At 43.5% G+C, this 23909-nt stretch overlaps 1 protein-coding gene across 1 annotated transcript in view; it reads right to left on the minus strand.

Annotated features, from left to right (window-relative positions):
* The window catches only part of LRRC75A (leucine rich repeat containing 75A), a 524863-nt gene that overhangs the window by 358540 nt on the left and 142414 nt on the right, over nt 1-23909 (minus strand). The window contains exon 3 of the mRNA XM_082246071.1: nt 22217-22345. Within this exon, the coding sequence (XP_082102197.1) occupies nt 22217-22345 (129 nt within the window). The remainder of the gene's footprint in view (nt 1-22216; nt 22346-23909) is intronic.

Below are 23909 nucleotides of genomic sequence, written 5' to 3' on the forward strand. Positions count from 1 at the left end.
TGCGATATTGCGTTTAGGGCAACCCCACTGAATCGTGTCAATTTTGTCCAAATAGACAGGAAAAGGAAAAAACTCCTTTTAAGGATTTTCGGATACCGAAGATGACCGGCTCCTCCGACGCAGCTGCATTCTCCATTTATAAAGTTTCCCGCACTGATACAAACAGTGCATCCACCAGCGCTTTTTTGTGCATGGCTGCAGTAGAAGAGGAATCATCCTCACTATCAGAGCACTCAGGGTGCGTGGACGCAGGCCCAGCAGGCTGACTCACGTCCGCAACGGCCAAATCAGACCTGGAATCTGAGGAGACAGATGAAGGCGGTGGATGCTTTTTGCTGCTCCATTTTTTCAGAAGGGCCAGGGGGTGAGATTTGCTCCAGGGACTCAGAGAACCACACAGACAAAATAAGGGAAAAAAAAAAAACACTGCTAGGTGACCCCCCCCCCCCCCGTCGCCACGCTAGCGGCACTACAGGTCCCAGCACAACTCAACTGCTGCTATAGCAGAGAGAGAGAGAGAGGGAGAGCTGCCAGACTACACAAACATGGCCGCTGACATTACAGCCAGCCATCCACAAAAAAATGGTGGGCCCATGTGGATCCCAGGACCCACAGGAAACCCAGGGAAACATTATGTCAGTAAAGGGGGGCCCTGGCAGGAGCCCCCCCCCCAAGACAACACCCTATAAAAACGTTGTGTTCCGCTGCCTGTGGCACGCCCCCCCCCCCCCGGCCCACATCGCTAGCTCAACACCCCTAAAAGGTTAACCTGAACAGGTATGGTAACCCCTGGGGGGGGGGGAGCTAGGTGTGGGTAGATGGGGGTGGTCCACAAGGGACCCCGAAATGTGGGGGGAATGCTGTGTGGGAAGGAGGGGAACCTAGGTGTCTGACCATTCCAGGGGTCTGACCGTCCCAGGGAGGTGCTCACGTCCAACCCAAAAGGCCACCAGGGAAGGGGGGGCACTACTTACCATACCACGGAACCGGATGGGCACCGCTCCAGGCAGACCGCCTCTCCATTGGAATAGGAGTGCTGCAGGCCAGGAGACACGCTGTGACTCAGGCCTGGACCAGGTTGTATGCATCCTCGTGAGACATTTAACTCACAGGCCAGCCCCCGTCCAGTGGGGCTATGTTGCGGCCGACCTAGCACGGAGCTGAGGTCTGCATGCACTCGCTGGCTGGACTGGGGAGATCATAAGGATTCAGAATATCCAGTCCGTCGCCCAGTCCAGCAGTTGAATGTAGTTCTAAAAGGAACAGAATATAATAAAGAGGAAAAAAATCAGTTTAAAAAAGAAAAAATGCTAGGACCAGGGATCCCAGCAAGGAACTAGGTCCTTACTCCTGACTAGGCAGAAAAAAACTGAATGCCTACAGCAGGAAGTGGGAGTACAGCCCCTGGGACAGCCCCAAAGGTGTGGTAAAGCTTTTTCCTAGAGTCCTACTCCTGTAGGGGGCAGCATAACCCAATGGTTAAGAAGATTCTGGAGCTGTGTCTGTGAACGAAAGAGAAACATCTTTTGCACATCATAGATTGATCAGCTATCAGTATTGCTTACTTGAAATGATGGAAAAAATGTAAATGTCATTTACCTGAAAAAAGGGGCAATAAAAAGCATGCGGGTGTTCCTTTTTCTGAACTACAGCAGAACATGCTAGCACAAGTTTCATCGTATACTGACAATAGCAGAACATGCTAGCACGCTCTCCATCATACACTGACCTAGAGCTGCATGATTCTGGATAAAATGAGAATCATTGTTTTGCTTAAACTGAAGATCGCGATTCTCTCACAATTCTTGGCGTAACATCATCTTTCATATTATACAAAAAAATTGGGCTAACTTTACGGTTTTCGTTTTTTTTATTCATTGAAGTGTTTTTTCATAAAAATTTGTGTTTGAAACACCGCTGCGCAAATACAGTGTGACATAAAATATTGCAAAGACCGCCATTTTATTCTCTAGGGTCTCTTCTAAAAAAATATACGTATATATTTGGGGGATTTTCTAGTAAAAAAATACTGATTTTAACTTGTAAGCAACAAGTGTCAGAAAAAGGCTTAGTCTTTGTGGTTAAACTGACCTCATTTACAGATTGAAGTTCATCCCTTCGATCTAAAAGAACCGATTGGTACAATTTTTATCTTTATCTCTTAGCGTTGAGCAATGTTGTGATAAACTTTTTTTTCTTTGACAGCTGTGACAGAGAATGGCTCTGCATTGTTACATGAATCGTGGAAATGCCGGATTAAGGTCATGGAGGGGGGTTGAATCGAGATAGCGATTTTTTGACAATTAATCGTGCAGCTCTACACTGACCACAGCATAACATGCTAGCATGCTAGCCATCGAATACTGCATATTAACACCTCATCCATTATATACTGACCAGTGGCGGCTGGTGCTTCACCAGTCTGGAGGGGCGGTGGGCGGACCCCCCCCCCCAATTACTCCAGCCCGCACCACAATATCCCCCCCGTGCCAGTTTACTTACCTTGCTCCGTGGGACTGACAGGCGGCCGCGGCTTCCCCCTTTGTCTCCATGTTCCCTCTCGGTGGCCATCTCCTCCCTCCTTCTTGGCCAATAGGATGCCTTCTCCTTTAGGCCAATCGGGAAACAGGTCTCAGGACCCGCTTTCTGATTGGCCGGGAGGAGAATCAGTGTGGCAATAGCGAATATTTATTCGCTATTGTCACACAACTGGGTGGGCTCAGGGCGCAGTGCTCTGTGCCCCGAGCCCACTCTTTTTTGAAGACTATTAGAGCCTCTGGCTCTAATCACGTGCTTAAAAAAAATGGATTTTTGTAAAATCTTACCGTAAAATCCTTTTCTCTTAAGCTCATTGACAGACGTAGTCCTCGTTGATTAATAACAACTCGGGTTATACTGCCCTCTACAGGAGTAGGACTAGACAGGAAAGAAAACATTCTGGCCACACCTTAGGGGCAGTCCCGGAGGTTATATCCTCTCTCTCTCTGCTACAGCAAATCAGTTATGTCACAAAGCAGTGTTTAGAGAATTTAACCCAACCCAACTCAAAAACAGAGGGGCGGGTACTACGTCTGTCAATGAGCTTAAGAGAAAAGGATTTTACAGTAAGATTTTACAAAAATCCATTTTTCTCTGTCGCTCATTGACAGACGTAGTCCTCGTTGATTAATAACAACTCGGGACGTCCCAAAGCAGTACCACAAATGAGGGGTGGGAAAATGGAAATCAAAATCCAATCTAGAAGGCCCAACCGGTGCCAACTAGAAGTTTTAAAGGCTCATCAATCACACAATGAGACTCAACTGAAATTCCAACGGAAAAAAACCCTCGAGGTAGACCACCGGTCTCCTCAAATTGCGGCCTGCAAAACCTTGCGGCCAAATGAGGCATCCGCCGATGCCATCACATCAACTTTATAAAATTTCGTAAAGGTATGCACCGACGACCAGGTGGCCACCTTGCACACCTGGACCACTGACGCCTGATGGCGGTAGGCCCAGGAAGTACTGAGCGCTCGAGTGGAGTGCGCCTTAACAGGGAACGGAGGATTCCGACCCTTAATAGAATAAGCCTGTACCACCGTCTGTCTAATCCATTTGGAGATAGTCGCGGCAGATGCAGGCAACCCCTTTCTGGGGCCATCCGTGATCACAAAAAGTGAATCCGTCTTACGGAACGTTTCCGTAGCCTTCAGGTATACCCTGATTGCCCGAACCACATCCAAGGAAAGCAACGCATATTCCCGAGGATGATTGGGCTGAGGACACAAGGAAGGTAGCACAATATCTTCATTCAGATGAAAGTCTGAAACCACCTTAGGAAGAAAGGATGGCTTCGGATGAAGAACTACCTTATCCCTATGAACCACTAGATATGGGGAATGACATGATAATGCAGCCAGTTCTGACACCCTGCGTGCAGAAGTGATAGCCACCAAGAAGGCCACCTTCTGAGATAATGTAAGCAAGGGAATCTCCCTGATATTTTCAAAGGGAGGTTTCTGCAGATTCGACAAAACCAAATTAAGATCCCAAGGTGGTAAGGGCGCGCGGACTGGATGAAATTCCGCACCAGGGAATGAGTAGCCAAAGGCTTCTGAAAGAAGATTGCTAATGCTGAAACCTGACCCTTGATGGTGCTCAAGGATAGTTTCTGCTCAACCCCCTTTTGCAGAAAAGCCAAGATTCGGGTCACCGAATAGGTACGTGGGGGAAATCCCAAAGATTCACACCACGCAATATAAGTCTTCCATGTGCGATAATAGACTTTGCTGGAAGTCGCTTTCCTTGCTTTAATTAGAGTAGGAATAACTGAAGCTGACAACCCTCTGCCCTTCAGTACCTGGGTCTCAATGGCCAGGCCATTAAAACCAGCGACTGTAAAGCACGATGGAAGATCGGTCCTTGAGACCGCAGATCCTCCCTGAGAGGAGGTCTCCAAGGAGCATTCGCGACTAGCATGTCCAAGTCGGCCTGACCGGCCTGACGAGGCTAGCCTCGAATTTCCAGGATAACTGGAGTTCCCTCCATCTCTATCCTGCGGAGAAATCTCAGCAGCAACTTGAGAGGGGGGAAGACGTATAGTAGCTGATACTGCCTTTTTCAGCGCGTCTGCTGCGTCCGCTAGAGGAACGCGGCCGCGCGTTACCAACCTCCGCGCCTTCCTGTTGAGCCGATATGCCAACAGATCCACCTCTGGGATGCTCTGATGAAGACACAGATGGTGAAATCCTTGGTGATCGACCTAAGTCATCACCCTGATATTGTCTGACTGGATCCGAACCAGGCTGCCCTAGAGCTGCTTGGTCCAGGTAATCCGACAAAATCTGATCGCTCTCTGTTCCCACACATTTATCAGAAACTTGATTCTTATCAGGAGTGATGATTTCTCCTGGTTGAGCATTAGAGACCGAAGTCACCAGACTAGAGGCTCCTTGGTCTGTTTGCTCAACCGGATCCGATTCCTGTAGGGAACTGAGACTAATCTTTGGAAAAGGTAAAGAAAATGATCTGTTCAGGGAACGGTAACTACCGCTCCCTGTAGCACCTAAATGTTGGAAGGGAAGAATCGCACCGGTAGCAGTGATCGATACTCGATCTTGTGTCCTGATCGTATGATCTCCTGAACCCCTTAGTCCGAGATTCAGGAAGGCTCTAGCTCTGAATGCCGGTGAAGACGTCCCCCCACCCTCAAGCCAGGTGGGGGCGCACCTTCAGGCTGTATTAGCCTTAACTTCAGGTTTGGCTGAGTCGGCCTTTTGTTTGCCCGACCAGCGCCTCTTGAACCCTCCTAGAGGGGCTTTGCCTTTCCCGCTCGCCCCAGCGGAGCGAACAAATCCTTTATGAGCGGCAAAGAAAGGTCCACGCTTGTTACGAGGTCCTTTAGCTTTAGCAGCCTGCGGCAAAAAAGTGCTCTTGCCCCCAGTGACATCCTTAATGATCTAATCTAGGGTGGCCCCAAATAGGCGATTCCCCTGAAAGGGGAGATTTGCCAAGGCTTTTTTGGAACCTAGATCCGCTGACCAGCATTTTAACCACAGCACACGTCTGAGGATTACCGCTGACATAGATGCATGCCCTAACAAGGGGGTGGCATCCAGGGCTGCGTCACAGACGAACTGCAGTCCTTGTATAATTTGTTCCATCAAATCAGATGCTGCCTGGGGGATACCTTTCCCCTTTAGGTCATGGCGTACCAATCTTGCCCATTCCGTTAAAGTCTGTGAAACTAAACCAATGACAATCACTGGTCTAAAGGCTGACCCTATCAGGGAAAAAATAGTGCGGGACTCCGCTTCCATCTTCCGATCCACCGGATCCTTAAAGGACGGAGCGTCCTCCAACGGGATAACAGTGGCTTTATTCAGTCTGGAAATAGGTGGGTCCACCACTGGTGGTACCGTCCATTTCTTAATGAGGGATTCCTCAAACGGATAGCGTCTAGCAATGCGCTTGGAAACAGCAAAGGTACGTTTTGAATGATCCCATTTCTCTTTAATCTTATTACCAAAACATTTGGGTAAGGGAAAAACCTTTGCCGTCTTGGTAGGTTTACTAGTACCAAAGGGAATTTCCATCTCAGTTGCCTCTGCCGGTAAAACCTCAAGTCTTAAGGTTTCCCGGACCGCCACAACTAGTGCGTCCACCAATGCTTCTTCTTGTGCTATGGCGGAGGCAGGAACGTCCTCCTCACTGTCTGAGGGAACTTTACCTGAGACAACAGCCCCTGCAGAGGGACCTGCAGCTGCAATGACCATCTCAGAATCTGAATCTGAAGTATCAGATGACATAGGGGTAGGCAGGGGTCGCTTTCTTGACCCCCGTCCCTGACAGGCCGTCTCCACCCGAGACACCAAAGACTCCAAAACTGCTGTGAATGCATCCATACTCTGTGAACTGGAGGGTCCTGCGGCCACCTCAAGGGAAACAGGTGGGGGTACCTGTGTGGCAGGGTCCATGATTATTCCAGACACTTGCCGGAAAAAATTAATTTGCCAAAAAAATAAAAACTTTTTTTTTTCTTTAGACCCCCAGCGCCACAGCGCCCCTCAGTGTTACCTGCTTAGGGACCCCTACAGAGCGAGAGAGAGAGAGAGAGACCCCAAGGCTCACCACTTGATGCTCAGAAGTTTCAATACAACCTGTTCCAGCACTGTCTATTACAGACAGGAAGTCTTTGGCTGGCTTTCCCGGGTAAAAGGAGGCGGCTCCGCCCCTTTGCACGCCTTCCGGCGCCTCCGCTTAGCTCCTCGAGGTGTTTGGTCACCTCAAACATGGCCGCCCCCATGCTGGAGACACGAGGCTACGCCGGGTAAAAGGAGGCGGCTCCGCCCCTTTACACGTCTTCCGGCGCCTCCCCATAGCTCCTCGAGGTGTTTGGTCACCTCAAACATGGCCGCCCCCATGCTGGAGACACGAGGCTACGCCAATATGGCGGCCTCGTGCGATCTGTAAGACAATGGCGGCGGCCTGTATCGGATAGCGGCGCTAGCAGCGGCCTGCGGGATGTCTATGTTCAGCCTGGCGGCCTGCGGGAGTATCTCGGCCCCACAACCTTCATCCTGAATGGTGATAAGCCTGGCCGGCGGTACCGGACCCTGGCGGGCCGCATGCGGTCCGTGGGCCGTCGGGAGGCAGCCCTCTGTCCTTCCGAAGTGACCCTTTGCTGGAGGAATGGCGATCTGGACTGCAGTGACTCAGGCACCTCCCCATTAGGCATCGGCCTGTGAACCTCTGACAGGTAGGATACCTTTTACTTCAATAGTAATGCCCCTTATAGTACTGCCACTGACTTCAGTCACCCTTACAGTTTTGCAATGACCTATATCGTCAGCTCCCAAACCAAGCCTCCTGGTTTTTGTTCACAAAAAAAATCACACTCAAATTGGGGGATCTGTGACTGTTATAGGATAGAGGGGAGACCCATCCTACCATTCCAGAGAGGGGCCCGCGTCCACCACAAACCCGACAGGGGGGGAGGGGGAACATACTACTCACCATACCGGAACCAGGCGGGCGCCAACTCCTGACAGAACCCCTCTCTACCGGGGTGGGGGGGCTGTCGACCAATACGGACGCCGTGACTCTGTTGGTCATTGGCGTTCAGGCGAGACGTTTAACTCGCAGGGTCAGTCCCCGTCCAGTGGGACTATGTCGCGGCCGACCCAGCGCGGAGCTATGGCCTGCACGCGCTCGTAGGCTGAACTGGGGTGACCACTGGATCTCAACATCCAGCCCGTCGCCCAGTTACAGCTTGCTTGTTTGAAGATCTCACAGGAACACTGGAGAAAAAAGCTGTCTAAAAAAATCTTTCTAAGAAAAAAATTCCTGCCAGGACCGAAGATCCTAGCAAGGCATCTAGGTCCTTACTCCTAACTAGACAGAAAAAAACTGATTTGCTGTAGCAGAGAGAGAGAGGATATACCCTCTGGGACTGCCCCTAAGGTGTGGCCAGAATGTTTTCTTTCCTGTCTAGTCCTACTCCTGTAGAGGGCAGTATAACCCGAGTTGTTATTAATCGAGGACTACGTCTGTCAATGAGCGACAGAGAAAAAAAAATTAATTCCCCATTGGAATCCATGCATCCGGCGCCCTGCATGTAGATTAGGGGGCCGAATGCATGGATGGGGGGGCGGCGCCCCTGCGCCCCCAATGTATGGGCCGCCACTGATACTGACCATAGCAGAACATGCTAGCACGCTGTCCATCCTATATGGACAATAGCAGAACATACTAGCACGTGGTCCATCGTATACTGACCATAGCAGAACATGCTAGCACATGGTCCATCGTATACTGGCCATAGCAGAACATGCTAGCACGTGGTCCATCTTATACTCACTATAGCAAAACATGCTAGCACGTGGTCAGTCTTATACTCACCATAGCAGAACATGCTAGCACGCCGTCTATCATATACTGACCATAGCAGAACATGCTAGCATGTCATCTATCGTATACTGACCATAGCAGGACATGCTAGCAGGCTACCCATTGTATACTGACCATAGCAGAACGTGCTAGCACCCCGTACATCATATAAATAACAGAACATGATAGCACACCATATATTGTATACTAACCATAGCAGAACATGCTAGCATGCTTCCCATTGTATACTGACCATAGCAGAACGTCCTAGCACCCCGTCTATCATATACTGATGCTCTGCTCTTTTTATTTTTTATTTTTTGCAGCAGCAGCAGCAGCACACTGTGTAGTCTATATTAAATTGCCAGCTAAAAAAAATCTCCCTCATGACCATCTTGGAATGTTGGCATGTCTGGGACTTTGTCTATTGATAATACGTAGGAGCAGTAAAGAAGAATTACACAATATGGGCTTGGTATTTTTATCTCACTATCGCAGTTGTTGATGACCGTTTCCACCTGAGAGAATAATGAAAATAGTAACCTTGTCTGTCCTTAATAACTTTCAACGTCATGCTTGTTTCCAAATATATTTCCACAGTGATAAATTGCACTTGAATTGCAATATGTTCCACCTACAGTATATATTATATTATAAAAGAGATCAACGTTTATTTCTCGAAAAGGTCTTCAGTTTTTTTATCATTTCTATGGTGCCTTTATTTTTTATTGTGTTTTAGAATAACATCTCTCTTAATGTCTATTTCTAATAGATAACCATACTGTATACTGTATGTACCGTTCAAACTGCTAGACTCTAACAGGTTTGCATGGTGATGGCTCAATCTGCTGTATTACATAGGGGACAATAACCATAAAAATGCAGCTTTTACTGCAAGACTCCCCCTAACGGAAAATCCACCCACTCACTAGATGCAGCTCTTTTTCCTCTGGGTTGAATGACATCCAGTGTCATTCATCCCACTTCCAGTCTTGGACCCCCCCCCAAGGGGGTACATCTTCCCGCAGCTTGTGCTCAGAGTATTGCTGCAAAAAACAACATTCAATGTTTACTAGGTGATCGCCATTCTGCGCAGCAGTAAGGACCACCCATGGATGACACTGAAAAGAAGAAGGACCTCAAGCTACTGGCTGAAAGACACTTGAAATTGGGCTTTAAAAGTTGGGGACAAAATTTTAAATCTATCTAAGTGGGCTTTGTACATTAAAGATACACTCCAGTCAAACCTAGAAAGTTAGCATTAAAATAATTTAGGGCACGTGCCCCACATGCTAAGTGCCTCTACTTTTCATCCAGGTGTTTCTTGTGCAGCTAGCTGTTACATCTGACAGAATCCCCTAATTTCCTACAGACCTAGATTATGAGCATCTCATTCTGGAGTTCTAAGCCCAAAACTATGTAAATGTGATATTAGTTTGTAAGCAAGAGGCTGGCATTGTGTGATCATTAGCACTTTGACTTTATTACATAATTAGCAAGTCAAGTCTCAGAACACCCCACAAGAGTAGAAAAATATCTCAGGAAATCACTACTGCCATTTAGTCCCCATTCACACTAGACCAAGTCGCCTGACAAGTCGCGGTGGGTCGCCTGCCATTGATTAGCACAGGACCCGTTCTAATAGGAGCGACACAAGTCGCTCCGACTTAGAAAAAGGGTCCTGTACTACTTTGGGGCGACCTGGAGGCGACCTGCATTGACTTCAATGATATGAAGTCCGTGCATGTCGCGCCGAGGTCGCCCCAGCAAGTAGCGTCACCCCTGTCTGAACGGGGGCTTAAAGGTGCTGTAAATGTCCAGTCAAGGCTGTTTGTTTGTTGATTTATTATAGGCCTTTATATAATGCCAACAATTTACTCAGAACTTTACACACTATACATTCACATCAGTCCCTGCCCTCATCGAGTTTACAATCAAAAGGTCCCTATCTTACAGGACTGTGCACAGCATGTGCCAGGTGCACACCCTAATCACCCCGTGTGGCATAGATTTCCCCCTGTTTAGACCCCTGAAATTTTACCAAAGACCCCTGATGGGGCTCCTAAAAAAAAAAATGTAAAAAATATATAAAAAAAAAAAAAAAAACTGTTGACAACAGCCCTACTGACACCCTCCATTGCTGAACTGACACCATCAGTATATATACACATGCACACACAAGCATATGTGTTTGAGCTTTGGGGTGCACACCTTAATGCAATAGGCTGAGTACACCTATGGTCAATTTGGAATAGACCAATTAACCTACCAGCATGTCTTTGGAGTGTGGGAAGGAACCAATGTCCCCAGAAAAAACCCAGACAAGCACAGGAAGAACATTCAAACTCTATGACCAGGATTCAGGACCATAGGTCTCTAAGGCAGAAGTGCTAACTACCAACCACCCCAATGCTGAAATTCTTGAATACTCATTAAGAAGGGGTGGAGGAAAGAGTTGTCATCTCCAAGTTACAGCAATATTTCCCAGCTATGTGTTCCAGACTTTCTTATCTCCTTAACAGATTCCTCCCAATGACACGTAAGCAGCATATAGGAGGGAAACTATCAGAATTCAAAGTAGAGATGACAGCTCTCCTTGCTAGTCCCACAGGATAAATTCAGAACTGTGAAGGTAAAGAGAAAAGGGATCCAGCACAAAACATAGGAGTGAACAATGTGAGGGAGAGTGGAGATTATTTTGCACAATGAGAGGGAATGGGGCAGTGGGGTTTCAGCAATCGGAAAAAGGATGGCAACTGGGGGATATTTGGGATGGTGGATGGGTGGCTGTTCTATAGCAGGACTGTCAAGTGGCCTCATGGAATTGTCACCCCTATCACACATTTGTTTTTTAAATAAATGTTACTCTAAAGAGAAGGCTATGATGATTGTTAAAGTGATTATAAAGGAAAAAATTTAATTAAAAAAAAAAACATCTTATACTTACCTGCTATGTGCAGTGATTTTGCAGAGCAGCCAGAGATCCTCCTCTTCTTAGGTCCCCTCCTCCTTGCCAAGTGTCCCCATAGCAGGTCTCTCATGCGTCTTTGCTTCCGAGCCAGCTCTCCAGAAAACACAGAGCATGGCTCAGCCCTGCCCCCCCGCATCACTGGCTGTGATTGGCAGAAGCGGGAGCCAATGGCTCCCTGCAGCTGAATCTCTGCCAATCAGGATAGAGAGACCCGGGAGAGCCTCAGATCTCATGCATGTCACTGGATCTGGATTAGGTAAGTAGGAGGACCTGCACACTGAAGCTTTTTTACCTTTATGCATAGAATGCATGAAGGTAAAAAAACCTTCACCCTTTACAACTATTTTAAGTATATGTCTCTCTATGGCTGCTTTGCTAACAGCTGCCTGCTGTTGCTAGGAAGATTTACCTCAGCTGCTGAGCACTGGATTGGTGACAAATCTTTTGGCGGGAAACATCTAGCCAATGAGTGTAACCTTTCATTTACAGTGCTTTGCGAAAGTATTCGGCCCCCTTTAACTTTTCGACCTTTTGCCACATTTCAGGCTTCAAACATAAAGATATAAAACTGAAATTTTTTGTGAAGAATCAACAACAAGTGGGACACAATCATGAAGTGGAACAAAATTTATTGGATATTTCAAACTTTTTTAACAAATAAAAAACTGAAAAATTGAGCGTGCAAAATTATTCAGCCCACTTATGTTAATATTTTGTAGCGCCACCTTTTGCTGCGATTACAGCTGTAAGTCGCTTGGGGTATGTCTTTATCTGTTTTGCACATCGAGAGACTGAAATTTTTGCCCATTCCTCCTTGCAAAACAGCTCAAGCTCAGTGAGGTTGGATGGAGAGCGTTTGTGAACAGCAGTTTTCAGTTCTTTCCACAGATTCTCGATTGGATTCAGGTCTGGACTTTGACTTGGCCATTCTAACACCTGGATATGTTTATTTGTGAACCGTTCCATTGTAGATTTTGCTTTATGTTTTGGATCATTGTCTTGTTGGAAGACAAATCTCCGTCCCAGTCTCAGGCCTTCTGCAGACTCCATCAGGTTTTCTTCCAGAATGGTCCTGTATTTGGCTCCATCCATCTTCCCATCAATTTTAACCATCTTCCCTGTCCCTGCTGAATAAAAGCAGGCCCAAACCATGATGCTGCCACCACCATGTTTGACAGTGGGGATGGTGTGTTCAGGGTGATGAGCGGTGTTGCTTTTACGCCAAACATAACGTTTTGCATTGTTGCCAAAAAGTTCGATTTTGGTTTCATCTGACCACAGCACCTTCTTCCACATGTTTGGTGTGTCTCCCAGGTGGCTTGTGGCAAACTTTAAATGACACTTTTTATGGATATCTTTAAGAAATGGCTTTCTTCTTGCCACTCTTCCATAAATGCCAGATTTGTGCAGTATACGACTGATTGTTGTCCTATGGACAGAGTCTCCCACCTCAGCTGTAGATCTCTGCAGTTCATCCAGAGTGATCATGGGCCTCTTGGCTGCATCTCTGATCAGTCTTCTCCTTGTATGAGCTGAAAGTTTATAGGGACGGCCAGGTCTTCGTAGATTTGCAGTGGTCTGATACTCCTTCCATTTCAATATTATCGCTTGCACAGTGCCCCTTTGGGATGTTTAAAGCTTGGGAAATCTTTTTGTATCCAAATCCGGTTTTAAACTTCTTCTCAACAGTATCTCTGACCTGCCTGGTGTGTTCCTTGTTCTACATGATGCTCTCTGCGCTTTAAACAGACCTCTGAGACTATCACAGTGCAGGTGTGCATTGCATTTATACGGAGACTTGATTACACACAGGTGGATTCTATTTATCATCTTTAGTCATTTAGGTCAACATTGGATCATTCAGAGATCCTCACTGAACTTCTGGAGAGAGTTTGCTGCACTGAAAGTAAAGGGGCTGAATCATTTTGCACGCCCAATTTTTTAGTTTTTTATTTGTTAACAAAGTTTGAAATATACAATAAATTTTGTTCCACTTCATGATTGTGTCCCACTTGTTGTTGATTCTTCACAAAAAATTACAGTTTTATATCTTTATGTTTGAAGCCTGAAATGTGGCAAAAGGTTACAAAGTTCAAGGGGGCCGAATACTTTCGCAAGGCACTGTATATCCTGTCCTGTCACTGGGCGGAGTCAGCATTTACCTCAGGTCTGTCAGCTGGACTCACCTCTGGATTCTCCTCAGCCTTCCTTCGGATCTTCTGACCTGCTCTTCCACCCTCTCTCTCCCCCCTTTGTTTTTTCCCTCATCATGGTCCACCATTATGTGGGCAATGTTGCCCAATTGTGGGTGGACAGTGGTTGGTACGTTGTTATGTGGTTGGTATAAGATATTGCAACTTGAGTCTTGGTGACTAAGCATGTTGGTTTGTTAATGGTTAACAGTGGTTCTGCTTGGTTTAAAAGTGATTGTAAAGTCTTGTTTTTTTTTTTTTTAAATAACAAACTTGTTATACTTACCACTTTTCGACCGCCCTATTGTAGCTTCACTGCTACAGGGCAGCCGCTGTGCACAAGGACCATATATATATATATATATATATTTATCTTTCTTGCTGATTGTGCACAGTGGGAGCCAATCAGCGGGTACCCCGCACCAGCCAATCGTTCGGTACACTGGTAGAACAGCAGCCTGCCTATGTAAACAAGATTGCCTTTCTGTCAGTAGGGAAGGCATTGATCCTGTGTTCCAGCAAAGCAGAATCCATGCTTTCTCCTAGTAAAAGCAACTCTCCCACAGTAAGAAAAACACCAGCTAGGCACACAGTTAACCCTCTGATCGCCCCTGATGTTAATCCCTTCCCAGCCTGTGTCATTAGTACAGTGACAGTGCATATTGTTAGCCCTGATCACTGGTTTAGTGTCACTGGTTCCCAGAAAAATGTAATTTAGGGTCTGATTTGTCTGTCGCGATATTCCAGTCCCGTTATAAGTCGCGGATCCCCATGATTACTAGTGTAAAAACAAATAAATAAAAATTCCTATAGTTTGTAGAAGCTATAAATTTTATGCTTATTGGGTTTTTTTTTAACCAAAAACATGTAACAGAATATATATTTGGCTAAATTGATAAAGAAATTAGATTTTTTACTTTTTTTTATTGGATAGGTTATACAACAGAAACTAAAAAATATGGTTTTGATTTTTTTTTTTTAAATCGGCGGTATTTCTTGGTTTATAGTACAAAAAATAAAAAACCGCAGAGGTGATCAAAAACCACAAAATAAAAGCTCTATTTGTGGAGAAAAAAAGGACGTACATTTTATTTGGGCACAGCATCAGACGACAATGCAAAAGTCAGCTAAAATACGCAGTGCCATATTGCAAAAACCGACCTGGTCATGAAGGCAGTAAACCTTCCAGGGCTGAAGTGGTAAAACTGATTTAAACCCAATAAAGGGGCCGAGGCCTAAATTTTGTCACAATCCTTGTTGTATGTTTATTTTATTATTCAGGTACTGCATGTTCTTATGGTATGATGGGTGTTATTGGGGTGTGCAATCCCATAATCCTCCTGAACACTGCCGGGTCTTTCTGTAGAGTGAGGGTATGTAAAGATGGACATCTTCAGTAGTAGTGAAAGGTGCAGGACTGCAAGAAAACAGGAACTTAAAACTGAGCCTAGGAACGGAATGACATTTCAGAATCAAAGGAAGAGTCATATGAGCGCAGAACACATGGGTGATAAAAACACTTGACATACTAACTGCAAGACACTGAACAGGATTACTGTTGACATTCTTTGCTAAATTTAAATCCCAAATCTGCTGGGTTGGATTGTGCAATGCCCCTTTTATACAAACACTGCATTTTATTTTTCCATTTTGGCAGCACTCAGTTGTAAAAGTAATCTCCAAAAATATTTGTTGCTACCCTTTTTATATTTTATTCTTCAAAACACTGACAGACAATCTAGTTTTCCTGAACCTAAAAGTTTACCTTTTTACTAAACTATATATCACTATATATATCAGTAAAGTATAGTGATACTGTCTCTAGGCCCCAAGTCATTAAAAAGATTGCTGTGTAGATTTCAAATAGCGTCTTTAGTTTTAATGCCTAACCAGTAGGCCATGATGAACATCCCCAAAGCCTGCTACAGAAACTCCCATTGACATAATCAGCAATGTCTTGCCCAAGTTCTGGGATGCTGCAAATGATAGGCGCTCACTTCCAGCATCACAGGAGCAAGCTGGCTTCCATTTTCCAAACCCAAGTAAGCACAGAGCAAACTCTCTATCCTACAGCAGAAAAGGATGAGGGAGAGCACACTGTGCTTGTGTGGGTTTGGAAGACGAAAGCGAGATTGCTCCTGAGATACTTGGAGTGAGCATCTAGTGCTTGGCGCATCCCAGAACTTGGGCAGGACATGGGTGATCACCTTGGTTAGGACTTTGTGGCAAACTTTGGGAAAGTTGGTCTTGGCCTTACAAAGGACATGATTTGAAAATCGTGTAGCTATTTTTTTTTTTTTTTACACACTGGGGCCCTTTGAAAGCATTAAATTACTTAATTAAATTCATTAATTTAATTAAGAAATGTATTCAATTTAATTTAATTACTTTGTTAATTACTTAATTAAAAAGGCAAATTTTGCCTTTAAATTCTTGCTCAGTTTCCAGGAACAGTCTGCATTTAATCATTGGTTCTGAAGAGCATTTTGTGCTTGCATGCGACATTTCAGGTATGCTTTACACAGAGTGCAGTAATAGATATCTTCATAGAACAATCATCACAGCAGCAATGCTGCAGTTTGTTAAACCCATTTTTTGAGAAAATATCTGTAGAGAGCCTTGAAAAACAAAGGAGTAGCTTAAAACAGTAAAAACCACAAAAAGTCTGTGCTGCTCTGCTGTCCATATCTGCTGCTAGACTGCTCAGCTTGGGAAGTAACCACTCGGGAATACAGTTCAACATTGTGGAGAGAAAAGGTGAATTTTATGTGTTCCTCCATATCAGGAAGTAGTGGACACATTTTATTTTTTTGCTTACAATCTGTGTTTTGGTGGTTTTAGGAAAGAAAAAACACCTAATAACATTACACAGACTTAAAAGTTCAGCATGTGAATAATAAAGTAATAAATACATAATACAGAATAACACAACCAAGGTTAAACTTAATGACATAAAGGTCAACAGTGGCTCGGATAGCATTGTTACATATAGAAACATTTATCATGCAAACACGACATGAGATTAATGAACTGTATTAAAGACTTTTTCCATAAGCATCAGAAAGTCCATTCTGGTAAGAACCTGGTAGAATAGAACAGGACAGAATGTCATTTAAAGGCTATTACCTATTGTACCGCTGTAAACAGTGTATGTAGTCATTTTTCATAATGGTAGATTAGGTCTGGGATAGGAGAGAATAGTAGTCAAATAGATGTTGATAAGTCCTGGGGTGACAAGTCAGGCATGTTACCAGGAATGTGATATGTTGTTATAAGCACTCCAAAAAATATGGGGGGGGGGGCAATCCTAGGAAACAGGTGCCTGGAACTTCTGGAAAAATAGTATTTCATCTGAGATGTTTTTTTTTCCTGGAAGATAGAGATGGGTTAGACTGTTATATGGTGTGAAGATCGTTCTTTTAGGACCCTTTCATGCTGCAATGCATGCATTTTTCATTAAGGGTTATAGGCTAGCGCTGAGGATTACAATTATTCTGATACCACTGTATAATGGGCTGCTGCTGGTATAAAAGATGGTGTACCTTTATAAAGTGTATGGTGCAAAAGTATACCAGTTGAGCACTAGCACTTCACACAGAGCGTTATCAAAAGCAATATTTTGATAACGCTCTGTGTGCGGAGCGAAACGCGTCAAGCCGTTCGTCCGAGTACGTACTACGCCCGACTACATCCACCTTCCGACATACGGGGACACGGGGAGTGAGTACAGCCGTTTGGATTGGCAACCCGTGGGATGATTTTTTAGGCGTTTTAACCTTTGCCATATTGTAAGTGTATCTTGTATTGTGTGCATCGAATAAAGTGGTTACATACTTCTCTTTCCATTTTTTTGAGCAATACCTGGATGATATGATCTACAAGAAAGCTGATCGAGTTGATGGTCCAATAAGGCTCGTCCTATCTAAGGATATTCTGAAAGCGGTGTATTATTTGGCTTCTGGTGAGTAGGGGTCCAGGAGGGGAGCACCTACCCATGTAGAAAGAGCACGGGCACTTGTTCTACGAGCACGCAGCACTTTGGACTCATGTTTTGCACAAAGACTGTCACTATTTAAGCACGTCTTTTATTGAAATACTTTATTCACATTTATTATTTTCACGTGTATAAAATTTGTGTTTATTGAATTTTTATATTGATTGATATATAGTGATTGGGATTTATGATATAGAAATGTGTATTTCAAGTTGAGCACTAGCACTTTACACAGATTATTTATACACTATATTTATTGAGTTCAATTTATGAGTTTGCTTTGTTAGCAGCGCAGGTATACTTTTGCACCATACACATGCATTTTTCATTGTAGTGCTTAAAACAAAGCACTGTGCATTTAAAAAAAATACATAGCACATTTAAATGTGTTGCATGTAGCGCATAAAACCATGAATAGCTGGTTGTTAGGGATGCCATTTGGGCCAGTTCCTTAAAAAACAGCTATTCATTGGTTGTTAAGGACACTGGCAGGTGGTTAAGGAGATGGAGCCCGATGGCGTCCTTAACAACCAGTATAATGCCCCCAGAAAAGTAAAAAAGGAAAATCTTCCAATGGGGGCACTAGTTCTGGTGAGCTCGGTGTCCCCAATGGATTCTCCTAATTTGTAGGTATTTTCTTTCACTTCGCGTTTGGCTATGGGACAGGAAGTGAAGGGAAATCTCTGAAATGGAACACAGACAGAGAAAAAAAAAATGACAGGGGCTATAACCCTGCCCTACTCTAGGCAAAACTTTTGTTTTCATTTTGGATATAGTTCTACTTTAGGTTGCGCAGCACCAGTTATTTGTAAGGAATATTACAAAGAAGGGGTAGGTTTTCACAAGTAGCCAACATTGCCTGTTTTTTTTTTTTTTTGTAGAATTGTATGTACAAGTCCAAAAACAAGCCTACACTTATTTCTGTAACTGCAGGCACTGTGGAATAACTCATCCTAAAAATTCACATCAGAAGCACTGACATTATTCCTCGGCAGCTGAACTTTCTCTGCTATCCCTCCCAGAGCTCATATGTTTGCAATAGTGATCAAAATGCTGCAACTCTGGCCAAGTCACTGCTGGTAATTGGAGCTGAGCTGCATGACAAGAAGACTTTAGTGCTGCTGCAACATTTGAGGATGCATACAACAAATATACAAACTGAAGAGCCACACCACTGCTAAGAGGTCCAGATACAACTTTATTCTGATAAAAGTCAGGGGTACAATCCTTAAAGTAGCCAAAGCGTTCCCCGTTCATCAGGGGTACAAAGAACATAAGATGATCTCCATATCAGTCAAATATGAATATAATATCCCCCCCACTGGGTCATATTTAAAACCAGAGAGTCAATAGTACTGTATTGGATGTGTCAAAATTATTACACAAAAACTTTAGCCGAATATGAGAAAATGAACACTAAACTATACAGTTTTATAAAAAAAAAAAAAAAAATAGGTATTCATAATAATAATAATAAAAAATAATAATAATAATTATTATTAGATATTGTAAATGATTGATCTTATGAGAATACATACCGTATATATTAAAAAAATAATAATCATAAAATACAGCTCAAAATGGATATGTGTTATATGTACAGTGTATATAACTTGAACCATACACTCTGATAATAATATTGAAAATAATAAGAAGAAGAATACTTGTTATAAAATAATACATTCTGGTTAAATAATGGACCTAATGAGAATAAATGTATCGAAATGAGTAACATGTACTCAAAAAGCGATACACTGTACAATCACTGAGAATGAATTGCTCCACAGTGAAAAATGCCCATAGATAGCTTAAGAGCGAATGGGGCCTAACAATACTCCAGGGTGTGGACTGAGCTACGCACGATTCACCACAATTCTCTATTTATAGAATAATACAATACAATTGTTACATGTACATATTCGAAATGGCATCACTGCAGTAAATTGGGGTCATACACCCTGATCACAGTAACACCCACATCTGCATACAGTATATTCTTGTATGTGACTGGCAGAACCTGTTTCACTTGACAGTTTGCAACAGCTTGCAGGTTACAGCTATATTCTCCAGTCTAAAAATACCATGCAGCTTTGTAGAATTATACATGGAGGGGTCTGTTAAAAGCCCTGTAAACCATATGTTTGCTAAAATAAAGTATGAGATAAATGATACATGTGTGAAACATCTAACAAGCTCAATACCTACTGCATTTGACATATTGTAAATACATAAAAAAAAACGATGTGCTGCTATAATGATGTTTTTGGTGTAAACATTTCGCTTTTTTTTTTTTACTAAATACATAATACATATACCTATATGATGTTTGTTTTTCCAACAAAGCAAAGGTGAATGTAAAAAGTGTGTCAATCAACTAGATCAGCTTTTCTCAGCAAGGGTATTTTCAGAAGTTTCTGGAGGTTCCTTAAGCATTTAGCAATTACTGCCTCTTTGATAAGTAACCACTGAATATAATGATCTTTTTAGCTATCTGTAAGAAGCGGGTTCTTCTAATTGAGCACAAAAGAAAGAAGAATTCTTCCTAGTTACTGCCATACTGATGTACTATGGAGCAGTAGATATATTAGCATGGGTTCCCTGAAACCAGAAATTAATTTCAAGGGTTCCACTCTATTAAAAAATAAAGGCTGAAATATAGTAAATTGTGATCTGATTGGCTCCCTTAAATATAGAACTCCAAAAAAGAAATCCATTGTGTTGTCTGTTCTGCAGGATGTTCTGCAAGACCCATTACCGTTGATAAAAAGTGCCTGAAGCACTGACAGTATGTGGCAGAAAATGCACTTACAGTGAAAGGATATTCTTCCATTTAAGTGTGCAGCATCAGCCTCAACACACATGCATTACTTATTACATATTGCTAGGGGTGCAGTTTTTGGCATCCCAAGCAAGGTACTAAACCACAAGCTATTTGTCCGATGACAATTTTATAATGTGAAAGGGAGTTTACTATCAGATAACTGGTAGCCCCGAACATCCAAGTCACTGCACTGCACACTGCACCGCAGGCATACAAAGAGAACCAAAACTCAACAGGTTGGGCATTTGCTTCCTTCAGAACTTGTGCTGGGTTCCCCACAATCCATAGTAGAACCACGCCTTTCAACGTGTGTGAAATCTGTACTGTGACACCAAGGTACAAAATAGAGCAAATCAATGTTTAAACCTTCTCCAGGTCCTCAATAATATTATTAAGTTGTATTTTATCTGTTTTGTCCCATGGAGTCACTTTGGTAAAGTTTTGATTACCTAGTATTGCAAGGTGTGCTACTAACTGTGGTTCATTGCATCTTCATTCTTTTCATTCAAAAGAGAGTAAAAAAAAAAAATTGAAATTATGTAAAGGATTTGGAGCTTAGTGAAGCACATCATGCTTTTTGTTTCTTAAAATAAAGCTTTGGTAGTTGGGAAGGACTCCAAAGGCATCAGGATGAATTATAAGCATAAGCTGTCGGCAGATACTGCATACTTTCACATTATTTACTACAGTGCACATCGGAGTGCATCATTGTGTCCCTTCTTTCTGGTGATGAAGAATATGCACTCCCCCTGGCCTCATTTCACAATGCAATGCCTGGGACCTGAGCCCCCCCCCCAATGTCAGTCAAAATCAAAAGTCGCTATTTGCATATTAAATTCAGTGGTTCTCTGGATGGGGCTGGAGAAACTAATATGACTGATGCAAACTACACTAAAAAAATTGGATTTTTGACACACCATAAAATCCATTTCTCTGATGTTCATTGACGGACACAGCTTCAGATATTCATAACCACTGGATTATACTACCCCCTACAGGAGTAGGGCACTAGGTGAAAAAAGTCTGGCTATGCCTATGGGCACTCCCAGGGGGTATACTCCCTCTCTCTGCTATAGGCACTCAGTTTTGTTACAAGCAGTGTCAAAAGAATTACAACTCCACAGAGGGGTGGGTACTGTGTCCGTCAATGAACATCAGAGAAATGGATTTTACGGTAAGTCAAAAATCCCATTCTCTCTTTCGTTCATTGACGGACACAGCTTCAGATCTTCATAACTGTTGGGACGTCCCAAAGCAGTGTTAAACATGAGGGGTGGGAACAGCAAAGATGGATGGAAGCCTGAATCACTGTCTGTCTGATCCATCTGGAAATGGTCAAGGGGGGGGGGGTCGGATGGGGGGTCAGATGACAAGGGGGTGCCTGACTGTCCCAGGGAGGGGCCCACAACCACCCCAAAACCCTCCAGGGGTAGAGGGGGGACAGCTACTCACCATACCAGGAACCAGGCAGGTCTGCGTGCGCTCGCTGGCCAGACTGGGGTGGCCACTGGATCTAGATTATCCAGCCCATTGCCCAGTCAGGCAGTTGATTGTAGATCTCACAGGAAAAATCCAGGAGAAAAAAATTTCTAGTTAAAAAAAAAAAAAAAACATTGCCAGGACCGGAGATCGCAGCAAGGAACTAGGTCCTTACTCCTGACTAGGCAAAAAAAAAATGAGTCCCTATAGCAGAGAGGGAGTATACCCCCTAGGACTGCCCATGGGCGTAGCTAGACTTATTTTCTGCCTAGTGTCCTACTCCTTTAGAGGGTAACCCAACGGTTATAAAGATATAAAGCTGTGTCCGTCAATGTACGAAAGAGAAAAGTTGTTTTTGGATGAAGTTTTACTAAAGTAGTAGGTACCTACCGGTTTAGGACAGTGTACATATCTCGCCAGGCTGATGATAAGGTCATGTGTTATAGGATCCACTAAATTCCGAAAGCTTGCATATCGATAAAGAACATCATCCAGAGATGTAGACTCCATGCCCAGATCCTAGAAAATAGAAAGAGTTTTGATTTGAATCAGTAAAGTTAGCGGTACATGAAGAAACCGTTCATGTGTCCGGTACAGAATGAGCATATTTACAGGGGTGTCCAACCTTTTCACCTTCCTGGGCCACACATAAAATACAGTAACAATAAGGATAGCCAATGAGAAGAAATCAGGCACATCACAAGTTAACGATCACGGATATAGGTAATGTACCTATATAAGTAAAAAAACTTAATTTTTTTGTCATATTTTTTATTATAAAAGTAAAAGAGAGCAACATAAAAATAGTGCACTTTTTGACACTGTTTTTGATAAACTAACACATCAATATTTGGTTTAGATGGATTTAGTAGCAATTCTCAATGTGCTCATCAGATTTTTTGGTTCTAATTTTGCCCTCTGTGTGCTTCATCCTTGAAAATAGTCACTCACAAATATAGGTGCTGCCGAAAACTGATAACATGAATAAGGTGTGATTGTGAAGAGTGGGATATTTTTTCTTTGGCAAGATAAAATTTACAAAAAGTCCAGTAAAGAGACACAATTAAAATTTTCTTTGATCGCATGGGTTCGCATTTTTCTAAAAACATTTTTTATAATAACATTAACAATGCCACAAACACAGTGTCATGGGTTTCATATTCCCATCTGCCAGATGTACTAAAAGGTTCCCGTTCGAGAGAAGCATAATAAAAACAAAGGGCACTGGATAGTGCAAAATAAACCATTTCAATTAATATAAAATGAAAATTGCACTTACAATGAAAGAGCATATCACCAAAATACAATATCCACTGGACCACTAGGTCTTCTCAACAGTTGCTGAACAAACTCTCACTGTGAAGCCAGCAATAGGATAGCAAGCAGGGTAACATGGATTCACTTATGTGGATACTGAGAAACAGAAGGGAGAAAGACTGTGATGTCCCAAGCCGGTAAACAGAAGGACCAGAGTTGTGCCATGGTGAGAAAATGGTACCTCCACAAATTATTGACCAATTTATTACCAAGGACACCATTCCAGTACCTTCCATTATCATTTTGGAACATGAGTAGACGTCTCCTCCATCCTGGCTCTCCCAGTGTTAACATCAGTGAATACATCTTACCTTGCTTGCTCTAGTATTTCTGGCTTCACAGTGAGAGAGAGACTGTTTGGCAACTGGTGGTGAGAACTGGTGATCAAGTGAATATTGTACTTTGGTGATATGTCCTGATCAAGTCATTTTATTGTAAGTACAATTTGATTATTTTTATAGTTAATAAAGTGGTTTTATCTGCGCTATCTAGCCCCCATTGTGCTTCAATGCCTAAACTGCATAGGCTTTTATCTAGGGATGAGAAGAGCAGAGAAGTACTTACCTAATGAGCCGATCATCCGAGTGCAAGACAGGTCGTAGCCCCCCCCCCCCCCCTGCACGCTAGCCATTAACTTATCATCCTGTCCCCGTCAACTATTCTCTACCTTCAACTCTCTACTTCAGCCTCCACCCACTAATTCACTCACTGCCCAGGGGATCGCCAATCCCTTCAAACAGAAGATTGATTCAATTTGTGAGGAGAT

Source organism: Pelophylax lessonae (assembly GCF_965119305.1).
Source record: "Pelophylax lessonae genome assembly, chromosome: 2".
NCBI lineage: Eukaryota > Metazoa > Chordata > Amphibia > Anura > Ranidae > Pelophylax > Pelophylax lessonae.